Here is a 20,524-nt window from a genome sequence, read left to right as displayed (position 1 = left end):
AACACCCTAAGCTTACTGCTGGCATTCCAACCCAGATCACCCTAAGCTTACTGCTGGCATTCCAACCCAGATCACCCTAAGCTTACTGCTGGCATTCCAACCCAGATCACCCTAAGCTTACTGCTGGCATTCCAACCCAGATCACCCTAAGCTTACTGCTGGCATTCCAACCCAGATCACCCTAAGCTTACTGCTGGCATTCCAACCCAGATCACCCTAAGCTTACTGCTGGCATTCCAACCCAGATCACCCTAAGCTTACTGCTGGCATTCCAACCCAGAACACCCTAAGCTTACTGCTGGCATTCCAACCCAGATCACCCTAAGCTTACTGCTGGCATTCCAACCCAGAATCACCCTAAGCTTACTGCTGGCATTCCAACCCAGATCACCCTAAGCTTACTGCTGGCATTCCAACCCAGATCACCCTAAGCTTACTGCTGGCATTCCAACCCAGAACACCCTAAGCTTACTGCTGGCATTCCAACCCAGAATACCCTAAGCTTACTGCTGGCATTCCAACCCAGAATACCCTAAGCTTACTGCTGGCATTCCAACCCAGAACACCCTAAGCTTACTGCTGGCATTCCAACCCAGATCACCCTAAGCTTACTGCTGGCATTCCAACCCAGATCACCCTAATTGCTTACTGCTGGCATTCCAACCCAGAATACCCTAAGCTTACTGCTGGCATTCCAACCCAGATCACCCTAAGCTTACTGCTGGCATTCCAACCCAGATCACCCTAAGCTTACTGCTGGCATTCCAACCCAGATCACCCTAAGCTTACTGCTGGCATTCCAACCCAGAATACCCTAAGCTTACTGCTGGCATTCCAACCCAGATCACCCTAAGCTTACTGCTGGCATTCCAACCCAGAACACCCTAAGCTTACTGCTGGCATTCCAACCCAGATCACCCTAAGCTTACTGCTGGCATTCCAACCCAGAATACCCTAAGCTTACTGCTGGCATTCCAACCCAGAATACCCTAAGCTTACTGCTGGCATTCCAACCCAGATCACCCTAAGCTTACTGCTGGCATTCCAACCCAGAATACCCTAAGCTTACTGCTGGCATTCCAACCCAGATCACCCTAAGCTTACTGCTGGCATTCCAACCCAGAACACCCTAAGCTTACTGCTGGCATTCCAACCCAGAACAATACATCAAAACAATTATCTAACGTAAATTTGTTTAAATTAACCAGGTAGTATTTTACTTGACATTTTCTTAATAAATTAACAATACACAAAACCGTACAATTCTATCAGATAATTAATATATTGGATAATCTATATCCACAGGGATATGCTGTTACTTGTGTCTATCATAGTCCCTGTAACAGCACAGTTACTTGTTACCCTGTAATGATACACCCTTAATAGAGGACACCAGCACTTACTGTCCTTAATACAATAAAGTCAGTGACCACACATTTCTACATCATCAGCATAGCAGTAGCGTACAATCAAATCACCGGTCCAAAGTTAGCACAGATTTGTTCAGTCCAAAGTTTGGTCACTGCTATTCGTGTTGAAGTATTAAAATGGAATGTTAAGTTCCAATCACAGCCATATTGCATTTTACACAATTCCTTTGCTTTCTCGTCATTGATGGAAGCCAGTCAGTTTTAAAATATCTGCCGCAAGTGAAGTCAAAGCTACATCAGCGTGAGAACTGAAATAAAACAAGCATTTGTCAATAAGTAAACAAAAAAAACACTTTTTGTTGATATTACAGAAATATACTCAGGATTCCCCCATTGACTTATTTCAATCTGATTCTCCTACACCCAATTTTACCCATTATGCAAACTGATTGGTTAAGGTCTTGTGATATTTTACCACTAGGGTAAGATTAAAGAGATGTGGGTCAGTGGCCAGGTAATGACCGTCAGTCAGTGGTCAGGTAATGACCGTCAGTCAGTGGCCAGGTAATGACCGTCAGTCAGTGATTTCTCCAGGGTTCATTTGTTCAAAGGGTGATTAGCTTAATCACAGTTTAACAACAAATTTCAAATGATTTCTTGTAATAATAATTTTAAAAAATTATCAAAATCCTTAAGGGCTGTACTCTTTACCTTCTTTCTTGTTGTAGTGAAGATTTAGTTACAGGTTTTGCAGGAAATGATAAATAAAAATCTCACTCATCAAGTAATGAAAAAGTAATCACTCTTTGAACAACTGGACCCAGGTCCTTAAGCTTTCTTTATCTACTACTGAAAACCAATTTTTTTCATGTGCGATTTACACAGTAAATTAGGGATATTTCTTTGTATTTAATTTTTTTTTTATTTCGCAAAATTTAATCTACGTGAACTTTTTTCCAAATTGAAATCGTGAAATTTAGTAGCCATGAAAGAAAGTTGGTTTACAGTAAACCTAGTCAGACATAATATAATTATCCTGCAAGTATTGATATGATTTTAAACATATTAATCTTACCAACTCATAACCTAGTTACTGGAAAACAATCTTACTTTCCTGTCTGCACGAGATTCCGTATCGTCATGGCCAAGTCCTCTCCATGCTGCTTCATCAGATCTACATGTGCCTTTTCAGTACTCAACTACAACAAATTTCATTCTACTGTTAACACATCATAGCATATCAAAGTACTGGATAAAGTTTGAAACTGACTTTATCATGACAACAAATCTTCAGGCCTGAAGAAATATGCTAATAAAATAAATGACAATTACTCTGTAATGATGAAGGTGCCTTATTATTACTTTGACCAAATAAGAAGCCATGCTTCTAAACTATGACTGAGAATCTATATCCTACATCAAAGTGACATATAGAAATTATCATGTTGGTAGTACTGTGTGAACCTAAGGAGCATACATATAGAGACTGAAGGTGAAAGCTCACATTCAGAAGTGACTGCTGAAGATAAAGTGTACCACAATTTGCAAAACAGATTTTTGAAAAGGTCAGGTATAACCAAATTAAAATGTCTCACCAAGCGTTTGATGATCCGGAGAAGGACTTTCTGTCTTTTAGCATCAGATTTCTGCAAGGCCCTACTGTAACAATCCTGTGAGAAAACAAAGATCAATGTAAAATTCATAAAAATCCTCAAATATGTCCACTCATTTTAGACAGTAGCTGCTGATAGGATGTCTATAAATTCTGTAGAGTTTGACTAACATTTTCTTATAGGACTTTATAGAAATGCCTTCTAAACCTATTTTCTAGCAAACGTATCGTTCAAATTTCTGATAATATTTTTATCAACTGACTTCATTAAATTTAAGCAGACTCATGTTTCTATTAAAGACTAACTTTAATAAAATGACAAACCATTTCTTCTGGCATAGTTCAATGTTACTTACCATATTTTCTAGTGACATAGCATCTTTGTTCTCTCCACCAAACAACTGAACAAGTAGTGACAAACATTTTGTGGCCAGGTCCTGGACATCTGAGTCGTCACAACACAGCTGGGGATAGGTAATACAAACACAGGTCATTGGCAATTTAGACTGATTAATACATAGTATAAAGAAAACTGATATGTAGAATACCTGACAAAAGCCTTAATTCATCGACACTTGAAGAAAAAAACGGAAAGCAAATTATTAAGTAATCATTTTAAAGATTTTTATAAATGTTGACTTAAAGTTTTAAAACAAATAATATATAACCAAAATATGCAAGGGTAACAAATTAAGTTTTTATTAGAGTTAAAATTAAGTTTTTACTGTTGGGGAAAGCCTTTAAAAAGATTTTGTATTTACTTACTACAGAGTTATCTACCCTGCAGATAGGTGTTGGTTGTAACGTCATGTGTATATGAGTACAATAAGGTGGTATTTTTCAGTGAAAATGATGCAAGTTTTGCTCACAAAATAATGAGGTCACAATCGACCTATAGACACAAAGGCAGATAACTCTAACAAGCAAAGAGAGAATATCTCCTAACACATTCTTTTACGACAGTATGCCACTATAACAACTAACATTATAACATTAATCTGAATGGTTTTCAAAAAACAAAAAACAATAAAATATTTGTCCCATGGTTTTTAGTTTGAATTCTTAATCATAGCTTCAATGATTGAACCCTGAAGACCTTCTGCACAAAATAACATCATCCTTGCAGCATTAGCTAGTAAAACGGAATACAGGGGTCAAAGTTATGAAATAAGTTCCCCATCTCTTCAAGAGGCCAGCTGAAAATTGACAAACTCTCAGATTTAAATAAATTTAAACTCACCAGCTGAGTTAAAACATTGGTGACATCAGTCAGGGATTTATTTATCAGAAGTAACTGTTCTGCATCTTCTGCATCCCGTGTTCCTCCATCCATCCCAGCTTTCTTCGTCTGTAACATACAAAATAGACAGGACTGAAATTATCAGGATTCACACTGTAACACCACAAAATAATCTTATTCAAATTAATATGACTTCATTCATAGTTAAATATTCACAATGTATTTGATGTATAGTAAAAGGAATGTTCAATATGTAATTTATGGAACAAAGATCAATGATGAAACATTGTACAATTTACTCTGTTATCTTTCATACAATATGATTATAGCCATATTCTATTTGATCAACTTACATTTGACTAGCAACTTACACTGATAATGCTGTATGATTCTCAGTGTAATTTCCTTGTGCTTTCTCAGACATTATTTGAGCATGCTATTGAGACTGTAAATTGTATAATACTTACTTGTAGGGCCTTCCTCACGATTTCTGAGACAAATTCTATAATACTTACTTGCAGGGCTTTCCTCACGATTTCTGAGACGTATTTGAGCATACTATTGAGGGTGTCGAGGAGCACCTGTAGCATTGTAAAGGTAGCTTTACTATCACCTCCCCTCTCGTCTCCCTCAAAACAGGCTGCCGACACCTCGAAGAACAACGTGGAGAAATAGTCAATTAGGCCTATAAAAGGAAAAAAACATGGAGGCATTTAACATATGTACCACAATTCTGTCACTTTATAATCAACAGAATGGAAACTAGAAAATGATTGTAAAATAATCATCTCCACATGTCTGCAACACACAATATGGTATAAACAGAAAGGTGCACAACTAGACATCATGCTGATCATACTTAGTTTGATGGAAACTGCATTAGTAGTTTCTGAGATAAGCTAGTTGTATTGTATCAACAAGGGGCAGGACAAGAAGATACGAGATGCAATATTAATGATGATAATACGGTGTGCTCCCCTCGACATCTTTGATGGCACAGACAGAAAATTTTACAACAGTTACAGGTTTGCTGTATCCAAGCTACCCGAGTGTATACACGCCATTTATTTTTATTATTCTTTCCCTTCATTATTCTTATCTTTGATAGCATGTTTTATAATACTGACCCTGGTCATACAGGTCCCTCATGTTGGTTTCCCTATGACTGACAAGACAGTTCAATATACCAGCTATACTCTGTACGGCACTGCTGAGGGGACTGCTCTGGTGGTCCTACAAAATATTAAACTATCAGTATATATATATTCTGTACAGCACTGCTGAGGGGGCTGCTCTGGCCCCGATTTCTCGAAAAAATGACTTAAATCAAAAGCATTCATATAAGTTATATAAGGTAAAAAACTTAAGTTTTGACTTAAGTCTGAACTTTTGTTTCGAGAAATCGGAGCCTGGTGGTCCTACAAAATGTAAAATCTGGTACAACTCTTAAGAACTCCCAACAGCTGTATTAACATTGCAGGTTTATACTTGATATAATATCTTTTAGAAGCAGTTGTACCGCATATATAAAACTGACCCTGAAAAGACCTTGGTTACAACATAGTAAGTTAATCGCACCAGAAGAACCTGAGTTATACCCAAGTAAGTCAATCACACCAGATGAACCTGGGTTATACTCAGTAAGTCAATCTAATAAGAAGAACCTGAGTTACACTCAAGTAAGTTAATCTCTTCAGAAGATCCTGAATTATACCCAAGAAAGTTAAACTCACCAGAAGAACCTGGATTATACCCAAGTAAGTCAAACTCAACAGAAGAACCTGGATTATACCCAAGTAAGTCAAACTCACCAGAAGAACCTGGATTATACCAAAGTAAGTCAAACTCACCAGAAGAACCTGGATTATACCCAAGAAAGTTAAACTCACCAGAAGAACCTGGATTATACCCAAGAAAGTCAAACTCACTAGAAGAACCTTGATTATACCCAAGAAAGTCAAACTCACCAGAAGAAACTGGGTTATACCCAAGTAAGTCAAACTCAACAGAAGAACCTGGATTATACCAAAGTAAGTCAAACTCACCAGAAGAACCTGGATTATACCAAAGTAAGCCAAACTCACCAGAAGAACCTGGATTATACCCAAGAAAGTTAAACTCAACAGAAGAACCTGGATTATACCCAAGAAAGTTAAACTCACCAGAAGAACCTGGATTATACCTAAGAAAGTCAAACTCACCAGAAGAACCTGGATTATACCCAAGTAAGTCAAACTCACCAGAAGAACCTGGATTATACCCAAGAAAGTTAAACTCAACAGAAGAACCTGGATTATACCAAAGTAAGTTAAACTCACCAGAAGAACCTGGATTATACCCAAGAAAGTTAAACTCACCAGAAGAACCTGGATTATACCCAAGAAAGTTAAACTCACCAGAATAACCTGGATTATACCCAAGAAATCACACTCATCAGAAGAACCTGGATTATACCCAAGAAAGTCAAACAGTCAAACTCAACAGAAGAACCTGGATTATACCCAAGAAAGTTAAACTCACCAGAAGAACCTGGATTATACCCAAGAAATCACACTCATCAGAAGAACCTGGATTATACCCAAGAAAGTCAAACACACTAGAAGAACCTTGATTATACCCAAGAAAGTCAAACTCACCAGAAGAAACTGGGTTATACCCAAGTTAGTCAAACTCAACAGAAGAACCTGGATTATACCCAAGAAAGTCAAACTCACCAGAAGAAACTGGGTTATACCCAAGTAAGTAAATCTTGCCAGAAGAACCTGGATTATACTTATTAAAAAGTAAGTAAAACTCACCAGAAGAACCTGGAATATGACTGAGACCAGGCCTAGCTGTTCCACCTGTTTGATGAAGGTTCCACTGTGTTCTAGTAGGGCCAATAGTAGCTTCATACCGTAACTAGGTAATGGCTCCTGGTCCAATAAAATGTACTCAAACCTGTAAAACATAGGATGAAAAGTTAACTACACAAGTTCAGACTCTATAGCTATCATCAAACTAATCTTTGTCTTTGGTACATCTTCATAATTCCCTATTTTCACCTTCAAACAAAACAACACAATTACATATTCAAAGGATACATCTTTAAATCTTTGATGTATTCAGACATATATTGACACAGTACATTCTATCTAACTCCACTCTTAACTAAATATCAAGTAACATACTTGGGAAGGAGAATCTCGCTGACAGTTTTGTGGAGATGGGAGATATTAATTTTGGCATCACTTTCAAACTGGTCCTGACTGAGATAGACTGTGGCCATGTCAGAGATTAGACGCAGCGACAACGCTCTGGTATCACCTGTAGGAAATACAAAACAAGATTTATTGAATGTAAATAAATCAGGGTAACAATATACACATACCATTTAAATTTGTTTGACTATACAATTTATATTATTGTGGCAATCAATTACTCCAATATTCTCAGACAACCTAGTTTTGGTATCCGGGAGGGATGTTACTCCAAAAATGATTCATACAGAAAATTTGCAAATGCTAACAGATAGATTATATCAATCAATGAAGAAGTATTGAAATTGAATGATGTAAATTTTGTATATGGTATAAACATTTAACAAGTGCTCATTCAAACAAAATTCAATAAATACCGCCAATGTTGCAACAAATATCAGAGTTGATTTGTAATTTCATTGAGACAAAAGTAACACAGTGGTCAACTGACCATTCTGACTCTCGACCAGTGTGGCTAGGATGGGCAGTATGGTCTCCATGATGACCCGATCATGTTCCGTCAGTATAGCGGGATGTTGTGAGATTCCTTCTAGTACAGACATGGCTGTGTTGACAAACTCGCCGGGAGCGATGGAGCCTAACAAAAGAAATATATTTCAGATTAAACACATACTTAAAAGTGTGTAACTGTTACAAAATATAAATTTGTCAAATGAATCAGTTTATAGATCATGCATTTCTTCACTAATACTGTGTAAAACAAATTTTTGAGGAAATTTTCTGTCAATCTGCTACACGGCACAGAGAAGTAAATTAGATGTCATACATATGCTGCATTCATTGAGACAAAATCATCTTATTGGATTTCACAATGTCCGATATACGAAGTGTTTTAAGGTCTGAGTGACTTCTTGAAAACCAGAGTTTCCTGTATGACAACAATGGTGTTGAGAAATTAACATAGTATATTATCAGTTTAGCAAATGTAGTACATTTGTAATTAGACAAAATAAATATAATACACAAAATACATGGATTTCTGATCAAACATATCAATAGAATTACTATAAATTAGTTTACTGTTTTTATTAACGTTGAATGAAACACAGGGATACAATTACCTAGGAATCATACAATAATTACAGGACATAAGTGTTGCACTTTAGAAAATATTATCGGAAGACACACGGATAAAATGAATTTGAGCTACAGGAATATATTTTTAAAACCCAACAAGTCTATATGATTAGCCAAACTTGTATTTAACCTCAATGCTAGTCTCTCAGGTTCCATCATGATTTTCTAGGAGTTAATTTTATCAATTATTCTTTTAATTCTGAGATAGTACCATATCAAAAATTAATTTCAAACATTGATGGAAACTGGAGCCTGACATTATATAACATCATACAGTATCAAAAATCTGTTTAATTTGTTTAAGCGCAAAAGGGATAAGCTTGTGTGGTATGCAATTATCAGTGATGATTCAAACTAAGAAAGGCATTGAAATAGGTCAAAGTAACAAATGGCGGGGAAGTTTGAGTATGAAATGAATGGCTATCTTAGAGGCTGACGATAAACTTTATAATTTTTATCATTATGAGATTTCAGCAAAGACTCTACAAATTTCATCTTCTTAGTCATTAACAGATTTATGCAAATATATACATTAAAAAAATGTTATCTAATCATTCAGATTTTAAAGCAAATATTCCTTTTATAAGTTCAAAATTTAACAAGAACATGTGTACACAATAAATATCTTGTATCAAGTGTGTTCATTCATCTGTGAATACAGACTAGGATCAACAAACAGGATTCCAACTTATCAGGTACTATAGACTGAAGAAAGATATCATTAAAAAAGATAAACCTCAAAACTAAATAAAAACAAAATAGGTAGAGAGAGACTCAATCTCTTTTACATGCAACATTCTTTTCAACCATGGATAAGATATCCAATATCATCTAATTGTATCTTAAGGAACAAGAACTTATAAAAAGGATGGGATGAGATATTTTGTGACACAAATACATTAAACAAGCAATTATTAATTATAAATTATCATCAGAGATTTACAGGAAAAATAGTAATACTGTAGTAATAATGAAAAGGAACAAATATATGGATAATACAAAAATCAAGTTACAATACAACTTCCTATTTTACTGTTCAACGTCACAGAAATTATAACTAAAACATGAACTGAGGATGATGATGGGATTATAAATAATCCATGATGTTAGAGCTATCTAGCTAGATAGGACAGAGATAAGCAAGGTTACAAGTAGTCTAGCTCCTATACAAAAGCAAAACATCTAGCTCTGTAATGTCAATACCTTTCAGTTTATCTGTTCCCAAACAGAAAACAATCTTAGTAAAATACATGTCAACATATTTTGCTGGATAAAGTCCTTTCCCAACCCCAGATTTACTTGGTCCAGTAGTATATATTAGCTGATTGTGATGCCTTCATTTGTGCAAATAGTGCCACATTTCTTATTTAATCAACATGTACATTTAAAATTCAAAATCTATAAATTATCAAACATTTTCAAAAAGATAAGACTTATAGACCTTTGCCATTTCCTATCAATGATAGATTTTGGTATTCCCTTTGATGAACTTGATCTTTTTTATTTGGTTGCTTCCTAACAATATGGGTCATTAATATCACAAACAATAGGACAAAACAACTGTACGATGCAGTCTGGTTTTTTTTAAATCCTTATATTTCATGAGCATTTAACACAATTCAATGCAAAACAATTTCTCAAATCATCAATATCCTACATGCAGGAATACTGTATACTCTGTAGACCTGCCAAATACATTCAGTAATTCAGTAGAATATTTAACTCCTTTGTTTGACAGACTGTACACTTACCACTGGCAGACTCAATGTTAGTGTCGCCCATCTCTATACTACGGACATGGGACAGAAGTGTCGACAGGTTTCTGATGAACGCTTCATTGACTATACGAGGTCGGAACACCTGGAATTAATAAAGATCATTATTAATCATTTTCATTTCATAGATAAGAATTATGATCAGTCTATAGGACTATGGGGAAACTTTTGACTTGCTGTAAACAAATTAATTCTCATGTGTGACTCAATTTGTGTATTTCACAGGCGATCAGAAATTGTGAAAACAGATCACTGCAAAAATGTGTCAAAGACAGGTAAACTACAACCAAAGCAGTCTCAATCGTGTAAAGCTCATGAAAACACGAAATTAAGTCGCCATGAAAGTAGGTTGATTTATAGTATCTTGATATTCCAGTTAAGTTTTAATATTTCAAGTTAAGTATGGACAAAACAAAGTCTTGAAAGTTTGATTTAGTGAGGTTCAACATATTCAAAATATTTAAGAACTGCCAAGAAATCAAAGATCACACCAAAAACTAAACTTTGATAATGATAATTAAAAATAATATTTGATATAAACTTTATACAAATGAGAGTTACCTGGCTGGTGACTAGATGTAGGAAGATATGTATGTAAGGTAGACTGGTCTTCAGCTGTTTGGCCTGGACCGTGTTGGGATATAAACTTTATACAAATGAGAGTTACCTGGCTGGTGACTGATATGTATGTAAAGTAGGCTGGTCTTCAGCTGTTTGGCCTGGACCGTGTTGGGATATAAACTTTATACAAATGAGAGTTACCTGGCTGGTGACTGATATGTATGTAAGGTAGACTGGTCTTCAGCTGTTTGGCCTGGACTGTGTTGGGATATAAACTTTATACAAATGAGAGTTACCTGGCTGGTGACTAGATGTAGGAAGATATGTATGTAAGGTAGACTAGTCTTCAGCTGTTTGGCCTGGACTGTGTTGGGATATAAACTTTATACAAATGAGAGTTACCTGGCTGGTGACTAGATGTAGGAAGATATGTATATATAAGGTAGACTAGTATTCAGCTGTTTGGCCTGGACTGTGTTGGGATATAAACTTTATACAAATGAGAGTTACCTGGCTGGTGACTAGATGTAGGAAGATATGTATGTAAAGTAGACTGGTCTTCAGCTGTTTGGCCTGGACTGTGTTGGGATATAAACTTTATACAAATGAGAGTTACCTGGCTGGTGACTAGATGTAGGAAGATATGTATGTAAGGTAGACTGGTCTTCAGCTGTTTGGCCTGGACCGTGTTGGGATATAAACTTTATACAAATGAGAGTTACCTGGCTGGTGACTAGATGTAGGAAGATATGTATATATAAGGTAGACTAGTATTCAGCTGTTTGGCCTGGACTGTGTTGGGATAAAACCTTTATACAAATGAGAGTTTATGGCTGGTGACTGATAATGAGAGGGCTGGTCTTCACCTGTTTGGCATGGTGTTGGGATATTAACTTTATACAAATGAGAGTTACCTGGCTGGTGACTGATATTTATGTAAAGTAGACTGGTCTTCAGCTGTTTGGCCTGGACCGTGTTGGGATATAAACTTTATACAAATGAGAGTTACCTGGCTGGTGACTAGATGTAGGAAGATATGTATGTAAGGTAGACTGGTCTTCAGCTGTTTGGCCTGGACCGTGTTGGGATATAAACTTTATACAAATGAGAGTTACCTGGCTGGTGACTAGATGTAGGAAGATATGTATGTAAGGTAGACTGGTCTTCAGCTGTTTGGCCTGGACTGTGTTGGGATATAAACTTTATACAAATGAGAGTTACCTGGCTGGTGACTAGATGTAGGAAGATATGTATATATAAGGTAGACTAGTATTCAGCTGTTTGGCCTGGACTGTGTTGGGATATAAACTTTATACAAATGAGAGTTACCTGGCTGGTGACTAGATGTAAGAAGATATGTATGTAAAGGTAGACTGGTCTTCAGCTGTTTGGCCTGGACCGTGTTGGGATATAAACTTTATACAAATGAGAGTTACCTGGCTGGTGACTGATATGTATGTAAAGTAGGCTGGTCTTCAGCTGTTTGGCCTGGACTGTGTTGGGATATAAACTTTATACAAATGAGAGTTACCTGGCTGGTGACTAGATGTAGGAAGATATGTATGTAAGGTAGACTGGTCTTCAGCTGTTTGGCCTGGACCGTGTTGGGATATAAACTTTATACAAATGAGAGTTACCTGGCTGGTGACTAGATGTAGGAAGATATGTATGTAAAGTAGACTGGTCTTCAGCTGTTTGGCCTGGACTGTGTTGGGATATAAACTTTATACAAATGAGAGTTACCTGGCTGGTGACTAGATGTAGGAAGATATGTATATATAAGGTAGACTAGTATTCAGCTGTTTGGCCTGGACTGTGTTGGGATATAAACTTTATACAAATGAGAGTTACCTGGCTGGTGACTAGATGTAGGAAGATATGTATGTATAAGGTAGACTAGTCTTCAGCTGTTTGGCCTGGACTGTGTTGGGATATAAACTTTATACAAATGAGAGTTACCTGGCTGGTGACTAGATGTAGGAAGATATGTATATATAAGGTAGACTAGTATTCAGCTGTTTGGCCTGGACTGTGTTGGGATATAAACTTTATACAAATGAGAGTTACCTGGCTGGTGACTAGATGTAGGAAGATATGTATGTAAGGTAGACTGGTCTTCAGCTGTTTGGCCTGGACCGTGTTGGGATATAAACTTTATACAAATGAGAGTTACCTGGCTGGTGACTGATATTTATGTAAAGTAGGCTGGTCTTCAGCTGTTTGGCCTGGACCGTGTGTGGGATATAAACTTTATACAAATGAGAGTTACCTGGCTGGTGACTAGATGTAGGAAGATATGTATGTAAAGGTAGACTGGTCTTCAGCTGTTTGGCCTGGACCGTGTTGGGATATAAACTTTATACAAATGAGAGTTACCTGGCTGGTGACTAGATGTAGGAAGATATGTATATATAAGGTAGACTGGTCTTCAGCTGTTTGGCCTGGACTGTGTTGGATATAAACTTTATACAAATGAGAGTTACCTGGCTGGTGACTAGATGTAGAAGATATGTATGTAAGGTAGACTGGTCTTCAGCTGTTTGGCCTGGACTGTGTTGGGATATAAACTTTATACAAATGAGAGTTACCTGGCTGGTGACTAGATGTAGAGATATGTATGTAAAGGTAGACTGGTCTTCAGCTGTTTGGCCTGGACTGTGTTGGGATATAAACTTTATACAAATGAGAGTTACCTGGCTGGTGACTAGATGTAGGAAGATATGTATGTAAGGTAGACTGGTCTTCAGCTGTTTGGCCTGGACCGTGTTGGGATATAAACTTTATACAAATGAGAGTTACCTGGCTGGTGACTGAGATATGTATGTAAGGTAGACTGGTCTTCAGCTGTTTGGCCTGGACTGTGTTGGGATATAAACTTTATACAAAAGAGAGTTACCTGGCTGGTGACTAGATGTAGGAAGATATGTATGTAAGGTAGACTGGTCTTCAGCTGTTTGGCCTGGACCGTGTTGGGATATAAACTTTATACAAATGAGAGTTACCTGGCTGGTGACTGATAGAATATGTAAAGGTAGACTGGTCTTCAGCTGTTTGGCCTGGACTGTGTTGGGATATAAACTTTATACAAATGAGAGTTACCTGGCTGGTGAAGATATGTATTATAAGGTAGACTAGTCTTCAGCTGTTTGGCCTGGACCTGTTGGGATAAACTTTATACAAAGAGAGTTACCTGGCTGGTGACTGATATGTATGTAAAGTAGCTGGTCTTCAGCTGTTTGGCCTGGACTGTGTTGGGATATAAACTTTATACAAATGAGAGTTACCTGGCTGGTGACTAGATGTAGGAAGATATTATTAAGGTAGACTTTTCAGCTGTTTGGCCTGGACTGTGTTGGGATATAAACTTTATACAAATGAGAGTTACCTGGCTGGTGACTAGATGTAGGAAGATATGTATGTAAGGTAGACTGGTCTTCAGCTGTTTGGCCTGGACCGTGTTGGGATATAAACTTTATACAAATGAGAGTTACCTGGCTGGTGACTAGATGTATATGATATGTATGTAAGGTAGACTGGTCTTCAGCTGTTTGGCCTGGACTGTGTTGGGATATAAACTTTATACAAATGAGAGTTACCTGGCTGGTGACTGATGTATGAAGATATGTAAGGTAGGTAGACTGGTCTTCAGCTGTTTGGCCTGGACTGTGTTGGGATATAAACTTTATACAAATGAGAGTTACCTGGCTGGTGACTAGATGTAGGAAGATATGTATGTAAGGTAGACTGGTCTTCAGCTGTTTGGCCTGGACTGTGTTGGGATATAAACTTTATACAAATGAGAGTTACCTGGCTGGTGACTAGATGTAGGAAGATATGTATGTAAGGTAGACTGGTCTTCAGCTGTTTGGCCTGGACCGTGTGGTAAGGTATGGCTGGTGATAACTTACTAAACAGTTTAGGTACACCGTCCACAATGTGTGTTATGAGTAGATCTAGACACTTGGTAAGGTAATATAACTTACTAAACAGTTTAGGTACACCGTCCACAATGTGTGTTATGAGTAGATCTAGACACTTGGTAAGGTAATATAACTTACTAAACAGTTTAGGTACAATGTGGTGTTATGAGTAGACCGTCCACAATGTGTGTTATGAGTAGATCTAGACACTTGGTAAGGTAATATAAACTTACTAAACAGTTTAGGTACACCGTCCACAATGTGTGTTATGAGTAGATCTAGACACATTGGTAAGGTAATCTAACTTACTAAACAGTTTAGGTACACCGTCCACAATGTGTGTTATGAGTAGATCTAGACACTTGGTAAGGTAATCTAACTTACTAAACAGTTTAGGTACACCGTCCACAATGTGTGTTATGAGTAGATCTAGACACTTGGTAAGGTAATCTAACTTACTAAACAGTTTAGGTACACCGTCCACAATGTGTGTTATGAGTAGATCTAGACACTTGGTAAGGTAATCTAACTTACTAAACAGTTTAGGTACACCGTCCACAATGTGTGTTATGAGTAGATCTAGACACTTGGTAAGGTAATCTAACTTACTAAACAGTTTAGGTACACCGTCCACAATGTGTGTTATGAGTAGATCTAGACACTTGGTAAGGTAATCTAACTTACTAAACAGTTTAGGTACACCGTCCACAATGTGTGTTATGAGTAGATCTAGACACTTGGTAAGGTAATCTAACTTACTAAACAGTTTAGGTACACCGTCCACAATGTGTGTTATGAGTAGATCTAGACACTTGGTAAGGTAATCTAACTTACTAAACAGTTTAGGTACACCGTCCACAATGTGTGTTATGAGTAGATCTAGACACTTGGTAAGGTAATATAACTTACTAAACAGTTTAGGTACACCGTCCACAATGTGTGTTATATGAGTAGATCTAGACACTTGGTAAGGTATCTAACTTACTAAACAGTTTAGGTACACCGTCCACAATGTGTGTTATGAGTAGATCTAGACACTTGGTAAGGTAATTAACTTACTAAACAGTTTAGGTACACCGTCCACAATGTGTGTTATTGAGTAGATCTAGACACTTGGTAAGGTATTAACTTACTAAACAGTTTAGGTACACCGTCCACAATGTGTGTTATGAGTAGATCTAGACACTTGGTAAGGTAATCTAACTTACTAAACAGTTTAGGTACACCGTCCACAATGTGTGTTATGAGTAGATCTAGACACTTGGTAAGGTAATCTAACTTACTAAACAGTTTAGGTACACCGTCCACAATGTGTGTTATGAGTAGATCTAGACACTTGGTAAGGTAATCTAACTTACTAAACAGTTTAGGTACACCGTCCACAATGTGTGTTATGAGTAGATCTAGACACTTGGTAAGGTAATCTAACTTACTAAACAGTTTAGGTACACCGTCCACAATGTGTGTTATGAGTAGATCTAGACACTTGGTAAGGTAATCTAACTTACTAAACAGTTTAGGTACACCGTCCACAATGTGTGTTATGAGTAGATCTAGACACTTGGTAAGGTAATCTAACTTACTAAACAGTTTAGGTACACCGTCCACAATGTTGTGTTATGAGTAGATCTAGACACTTGGTAAGGTAATCTAACTTACTAAACAGTTTAGGTACACCGTCCACAATGTGTGTTATGAGTAGATCTAGACACTTGGTAAGGTAATCTAACTTACTAAACAGTTTAGGTACACCGTCCACAATGTGTGTTATGAGTAGATCTAGACACTTGGTAAGGTAATCTAACTTACTAAACAGTTTAGGTACACCGTCCACAATGTGTGTTGATGAGTAGATCTAGACACTTGGTAAGGTAATATAACTTACTAAACAGTTTAGGTACACCGTCCACAATGTGTGTTATGAGTAGATCTAGACACTTGGTAAGGTAATATAACTTACTAAACAGTTTAGGTACACCGTCCACAATGTGTGTTATGAGTAGATCTAGACACTTGGTAAGGTAATCTAACTTACTAAACAGTTTAGGTACACCGTCCACAATGTGTGTTATGAGTAGATCTAGACACTTGGTAAGGTAATCTAACTTACTAAACAGTTTAGGTACACCGTCCACAATGTGTGTTATGAGTAGATCTAGACACTTGGTAAGGTAATCTAACTTACTAAACAGTTTAGGTACACCGTCCACACAATGTGTGTTATGAGTAGATCTAGACACTTGGTAAGGTAATATAACTTACTAAACAGTTTAGGTACACCGTCCACAATGTGTGTTATGAGTAGATCTAGACACTTGGTAAGGTAATCTAACTTACTAAACAGTTTAGGTACACCGTCCACAATGTGTGTTATGAGTAGATCTAGACACTTGGTAAGGTAATCTAACTTACTAAACAGTTTAGGTACACCGTCCACAATGTGTGTTATGAGTAGATCTAGACACTTGGTAAGGTAATCTAACTTACTAAACAGTTTAGGTACACCGTCCACAATGTGTGTTATGAGTAGATCTAGACACTTGGTAAGGTAATCTAACTTACTAAACAGTTTAGGTACACCGTCCACAATGTGTGTTATGAGTAGATCTAGACACTTGGTAAGGTAATTAACTTACTAAACAGTTTAGGTACACCGTCCACAATGTGTGTTATGAGTAGATCTAGACCTACTATACAAAAGTTTAGGTACACCGTCCACAATGTGTGTATGAGTAGATCTAGACACTTGGTAAGGTAATCTAACTTACTAAACAGTTTAGGTACACCGTCCACAATGTGTGTTATGAGTAGATCTAGACACTTGGTAAGGTAATCTAACTTACTAAACAGTTTAGGTACACCGTCCACAATGTGTGTTATGAGTAGATCTAGACACTTGGTAAGGTAATCTAACTTACTAAACAGTTTAGGTACACCGTCCACAATGTGTGTTATGAGTAGATCTAGACACTTGGTAAGGTAATCTAACTTACTAAACAGTTTAGGTACACCGTCCACAATGTGTGTTATGAGTAGATCTAGACACTTGGTAAGGTAATCTAACTTACTAAACAGTTTAGGTACACCGTCCACAATGTGTGTTATGAGTAGATCTAGACACTTGGTAAGGTACTCTAACTTTACTAAACAGTTTAGGTACACTGTCCACAATGTGTGTTATGAGTAGATCTAGACACTTGGTAAGGTAATCTAACTTACTAAACAGTTTAGGTACACCGTCCACAATGTGTGTTATGAGTAGATCTAGACACTTGGTAAGGTAATCTAACTTACTAAACAGTTTAGGTACACCGTCCACAATGTGTGTTATGAGTAGATCTAGACACTTGGTAAGGTACTCTAACTTACTAAACAGTTTAGGTACACCGTCCACAATGTGTGTTATGAGTAGATCTAGACACTTGGTAAGGTAATCTAACTTACTAAACAGTTTAGGTACACCGTCCACAATGTGTGTTATGAGTAGATCTAGACACTTGGTAAGGTAATCTAACTTACTAAACAGTTTAGGTACACCGTCCACAATGTGTGTTATATGTAGATCTAGACACTTGGTAAGGTAATCTAACTTACTAAACAGTTTAGGTACACCGTCCACAATGTGTGTTATGTAATCGAATTGTAGATCTAGACACTTGGTAAGGTAACTCCAAATATAGACTTAAGGTTAAACTAAACAGTTTAGGTACACCGTCCACAATGTGTGTTATGAGTAGATCTAGACACTTGGTAAGGTTGATTAACTTATAAACAGTTTGTACCGGTTGAGTTGACAGATGTAAATCAACACTCAACAGGGAAGTACAATGTTCTGATTGGTGTCATGGTAAGGTACTCGCCAAACACAGCCCTCTGGTTTACCATCCCTGGGTGTCTGTCGCCGACTGTCACGCACGTCAATGTACACTCCTTCACAAGTCCTGTTACATCAGATGAGATAATTTCAACACTCAACAGACAGGAAGAAATATCCAATGATCCATCTTTTATAGCAGACCATTACTGTTTCAACAAAGTTTAATTTTAGCTTTCTATTTTAATATTTTCCGATTTTATTGCTTTTTGTTTAATTTCTCTAAGTTTTATTTTCCTTTCAATGATAAACAAACCTTAACTGACAGCTCTGTAACAACATCTCGTGGCTACTCTTAACCACCTCGTGTAGTACCACAAACGCTTTGGCTCGGATCACTGTAGATGGACTGTCCAGTAGTCGTATCAACCGCTGTAGGAAATCCTGTTTGGAAACACAATGTTACACATGTACATTCCTAAAGGATTCCTTGATAGGAAAATGATCATCAAACACTAGGAGTATTACCATAACCTCGGGGATGGCAGTGATATAACACTGGAAAGATAGAAAACATTTCTCCACAGGAGTTAACATAGAAATCTGGATCAAGGAAGATACGGAAAATGATCATATTAAATTTGATTAATTATGCTTGTTAGCCAAGATTAAATTTAAATCATGTGTTTATCATAGTTATCAGAAGAACAATACTATTAGAGAGAGTCTTCAGCATACCTTGTCCTGTATCAGTCTGTTAAGGTGAGTTCCTGAGGATATTAATGCCCCAAACATTGTCACAATAGCCTGCTGTATACGGGTCACTCCAAAGGACAGGGCAGACATAATCGTGGTCAGTCCTACAGTGTCAATCACACTCTGAAACACCTGTTGGTTCCGCCTGGTCAGCCGACACAGTGCCTGGAAACACATCATAAGGTTCTAATGCCTCAGTGATTCTATAGTGCTGTCTTACCGAAGTATACTGCAGATGACATCCAGTCACTTTGTACTGACAGGTGAATCAGATCTCACAAATCACAAAAGAGAGTCACCTTAACAAGATAATAGATCTGGTAAAAGTCATATAAGGAACATCAGGTCTTTGTATTCCGGAATAAAATTCTGATGAAAAATGATGTGTCATGAAGTTTGGGCAAATTTTAGACGCCTATCCTCTTCAGTATTGTTTAAACAAAATATCCACTAGGTAACCAAAAAATTTAATTTACAAGTTGTCATAACAAGGCTGATACAACACATACCGACAGGGCTGTGATCCTTAGGGAATCCACTGTAGAATGCTTGAAGATATACCATAGAGATTGAGCCATCTCATTGTTTACAAATTTCTGCAATACAAATCAAAATAGAGATGCGTATGACCATACCAAAGGCGAAATACACTTACACTGTTCCTGTGTAACACTCTTCTTTCAAATTCTCAATCCCTTAGTGAATCATCAGAAAACTTTCTTACCTAATATCAAACACAGAGGACCAAAATACTTTGAGTATGGGCCAAGATTAATTATTAGTTTTGTATTGTTATATCCCTTTTTTACATCTTTTCCCCTCACACAACGTCCTGTTTTACCTGTGTGTGTTGTCCCCGTGTCGTCACTACATTCTCCACAATTTTAGCAGCCACATGGTTAACTACCACATCTTCCTGTCAATGAGAAAAGATTTCCATAAAAATGTTGTTAAATGACAAATGCTTTTTGAACAGTATCAATCTAAATATCTATTTCTTTCTTCTTTTTTTTCCAATTTTATCTAAATATGCATTATCTTCAAAATCAAACAAATTAAAGCCTGGTGTGAAAGAAACTAAGAATGTTCCAAGAAGCAAAGATAAAGATATCGTACAAGTCAGAGTGACCTTTGATACA

General features: G+C 37.0%; 1 protein-coding gene across 1 annotated transcript in view; it reads right to left on the bottom strand.

Annotated features, from left to right (window-relative positions):
- Nucleotides 1-356: 356 nt before the first annotated feature.
- Nucleotides 357-20,524, bottom strand: part of LOC138318616 (serine/threonine-protein kinase ULK4-like) — a 29,471-nt gene continuing 9,303 nt past the window's right edge. Inside the window, 18 exon segments of the mRNA XM_069261135.1 lie at nt 357-1,678; nt 2,481-2,569; nt 2,966-3,040; nt 3,339-3,446; nt 4,223-4,330; nt 4,738-4,907; nt 5,350-5,455; nt 7,021-7,162; nt 7,393-7,528; nt 7,913-8,059; nt 10,311-10,419; nt 14,597-14,681; nt 15,743-15,873; nt 18,672-18,756; nt 18,952-19,073; nt 19,368-19,550; nt 19,895-19,981; nt 20,227-20,301. Of these exon segments, the coding sequence (XP_069117236.1) occupies nt 1,609-1,678; nt 2,481-2,569; nt 2,966-3,040; nt 3,339-3,446; nt 4,223-4,330; nt 4,738-4,907; nt 5,350-5,455; nt 7,021-7,162; nt 7,393-7,528; nt 7,913-8,059; nt 10,311-10,419; nt 14,597-14,681; nt 15,743-15,873; nt 18,672-18,756; nt 18,952-19,073; nt 19,368-19,550; nt 19,895-19,981; nt 20,227-20,301 (2,028 nt within the window). The 3' untranslated portion in view covers nt 357-1,608.

Source organism: Argopecten irradians, chromosome 3 (genome assembly GCF_041381155.1).
Source record: "Argopecten irradians isolate NY chromosome 3, Ai_NY, whole genome shotgun sequence".
In the NCBI taxonomy this organism is placed as follows: Eukaryota; Metazoa; Mollusca; class Bivalvia; order Pectinida; family Pectinidae; genus Argopecten; species Argopecten irradians.
Note: the sequence above shows the minus strand (reverse complement) of the source record. Positions and strands in the feature narration are given on the sequence as shown.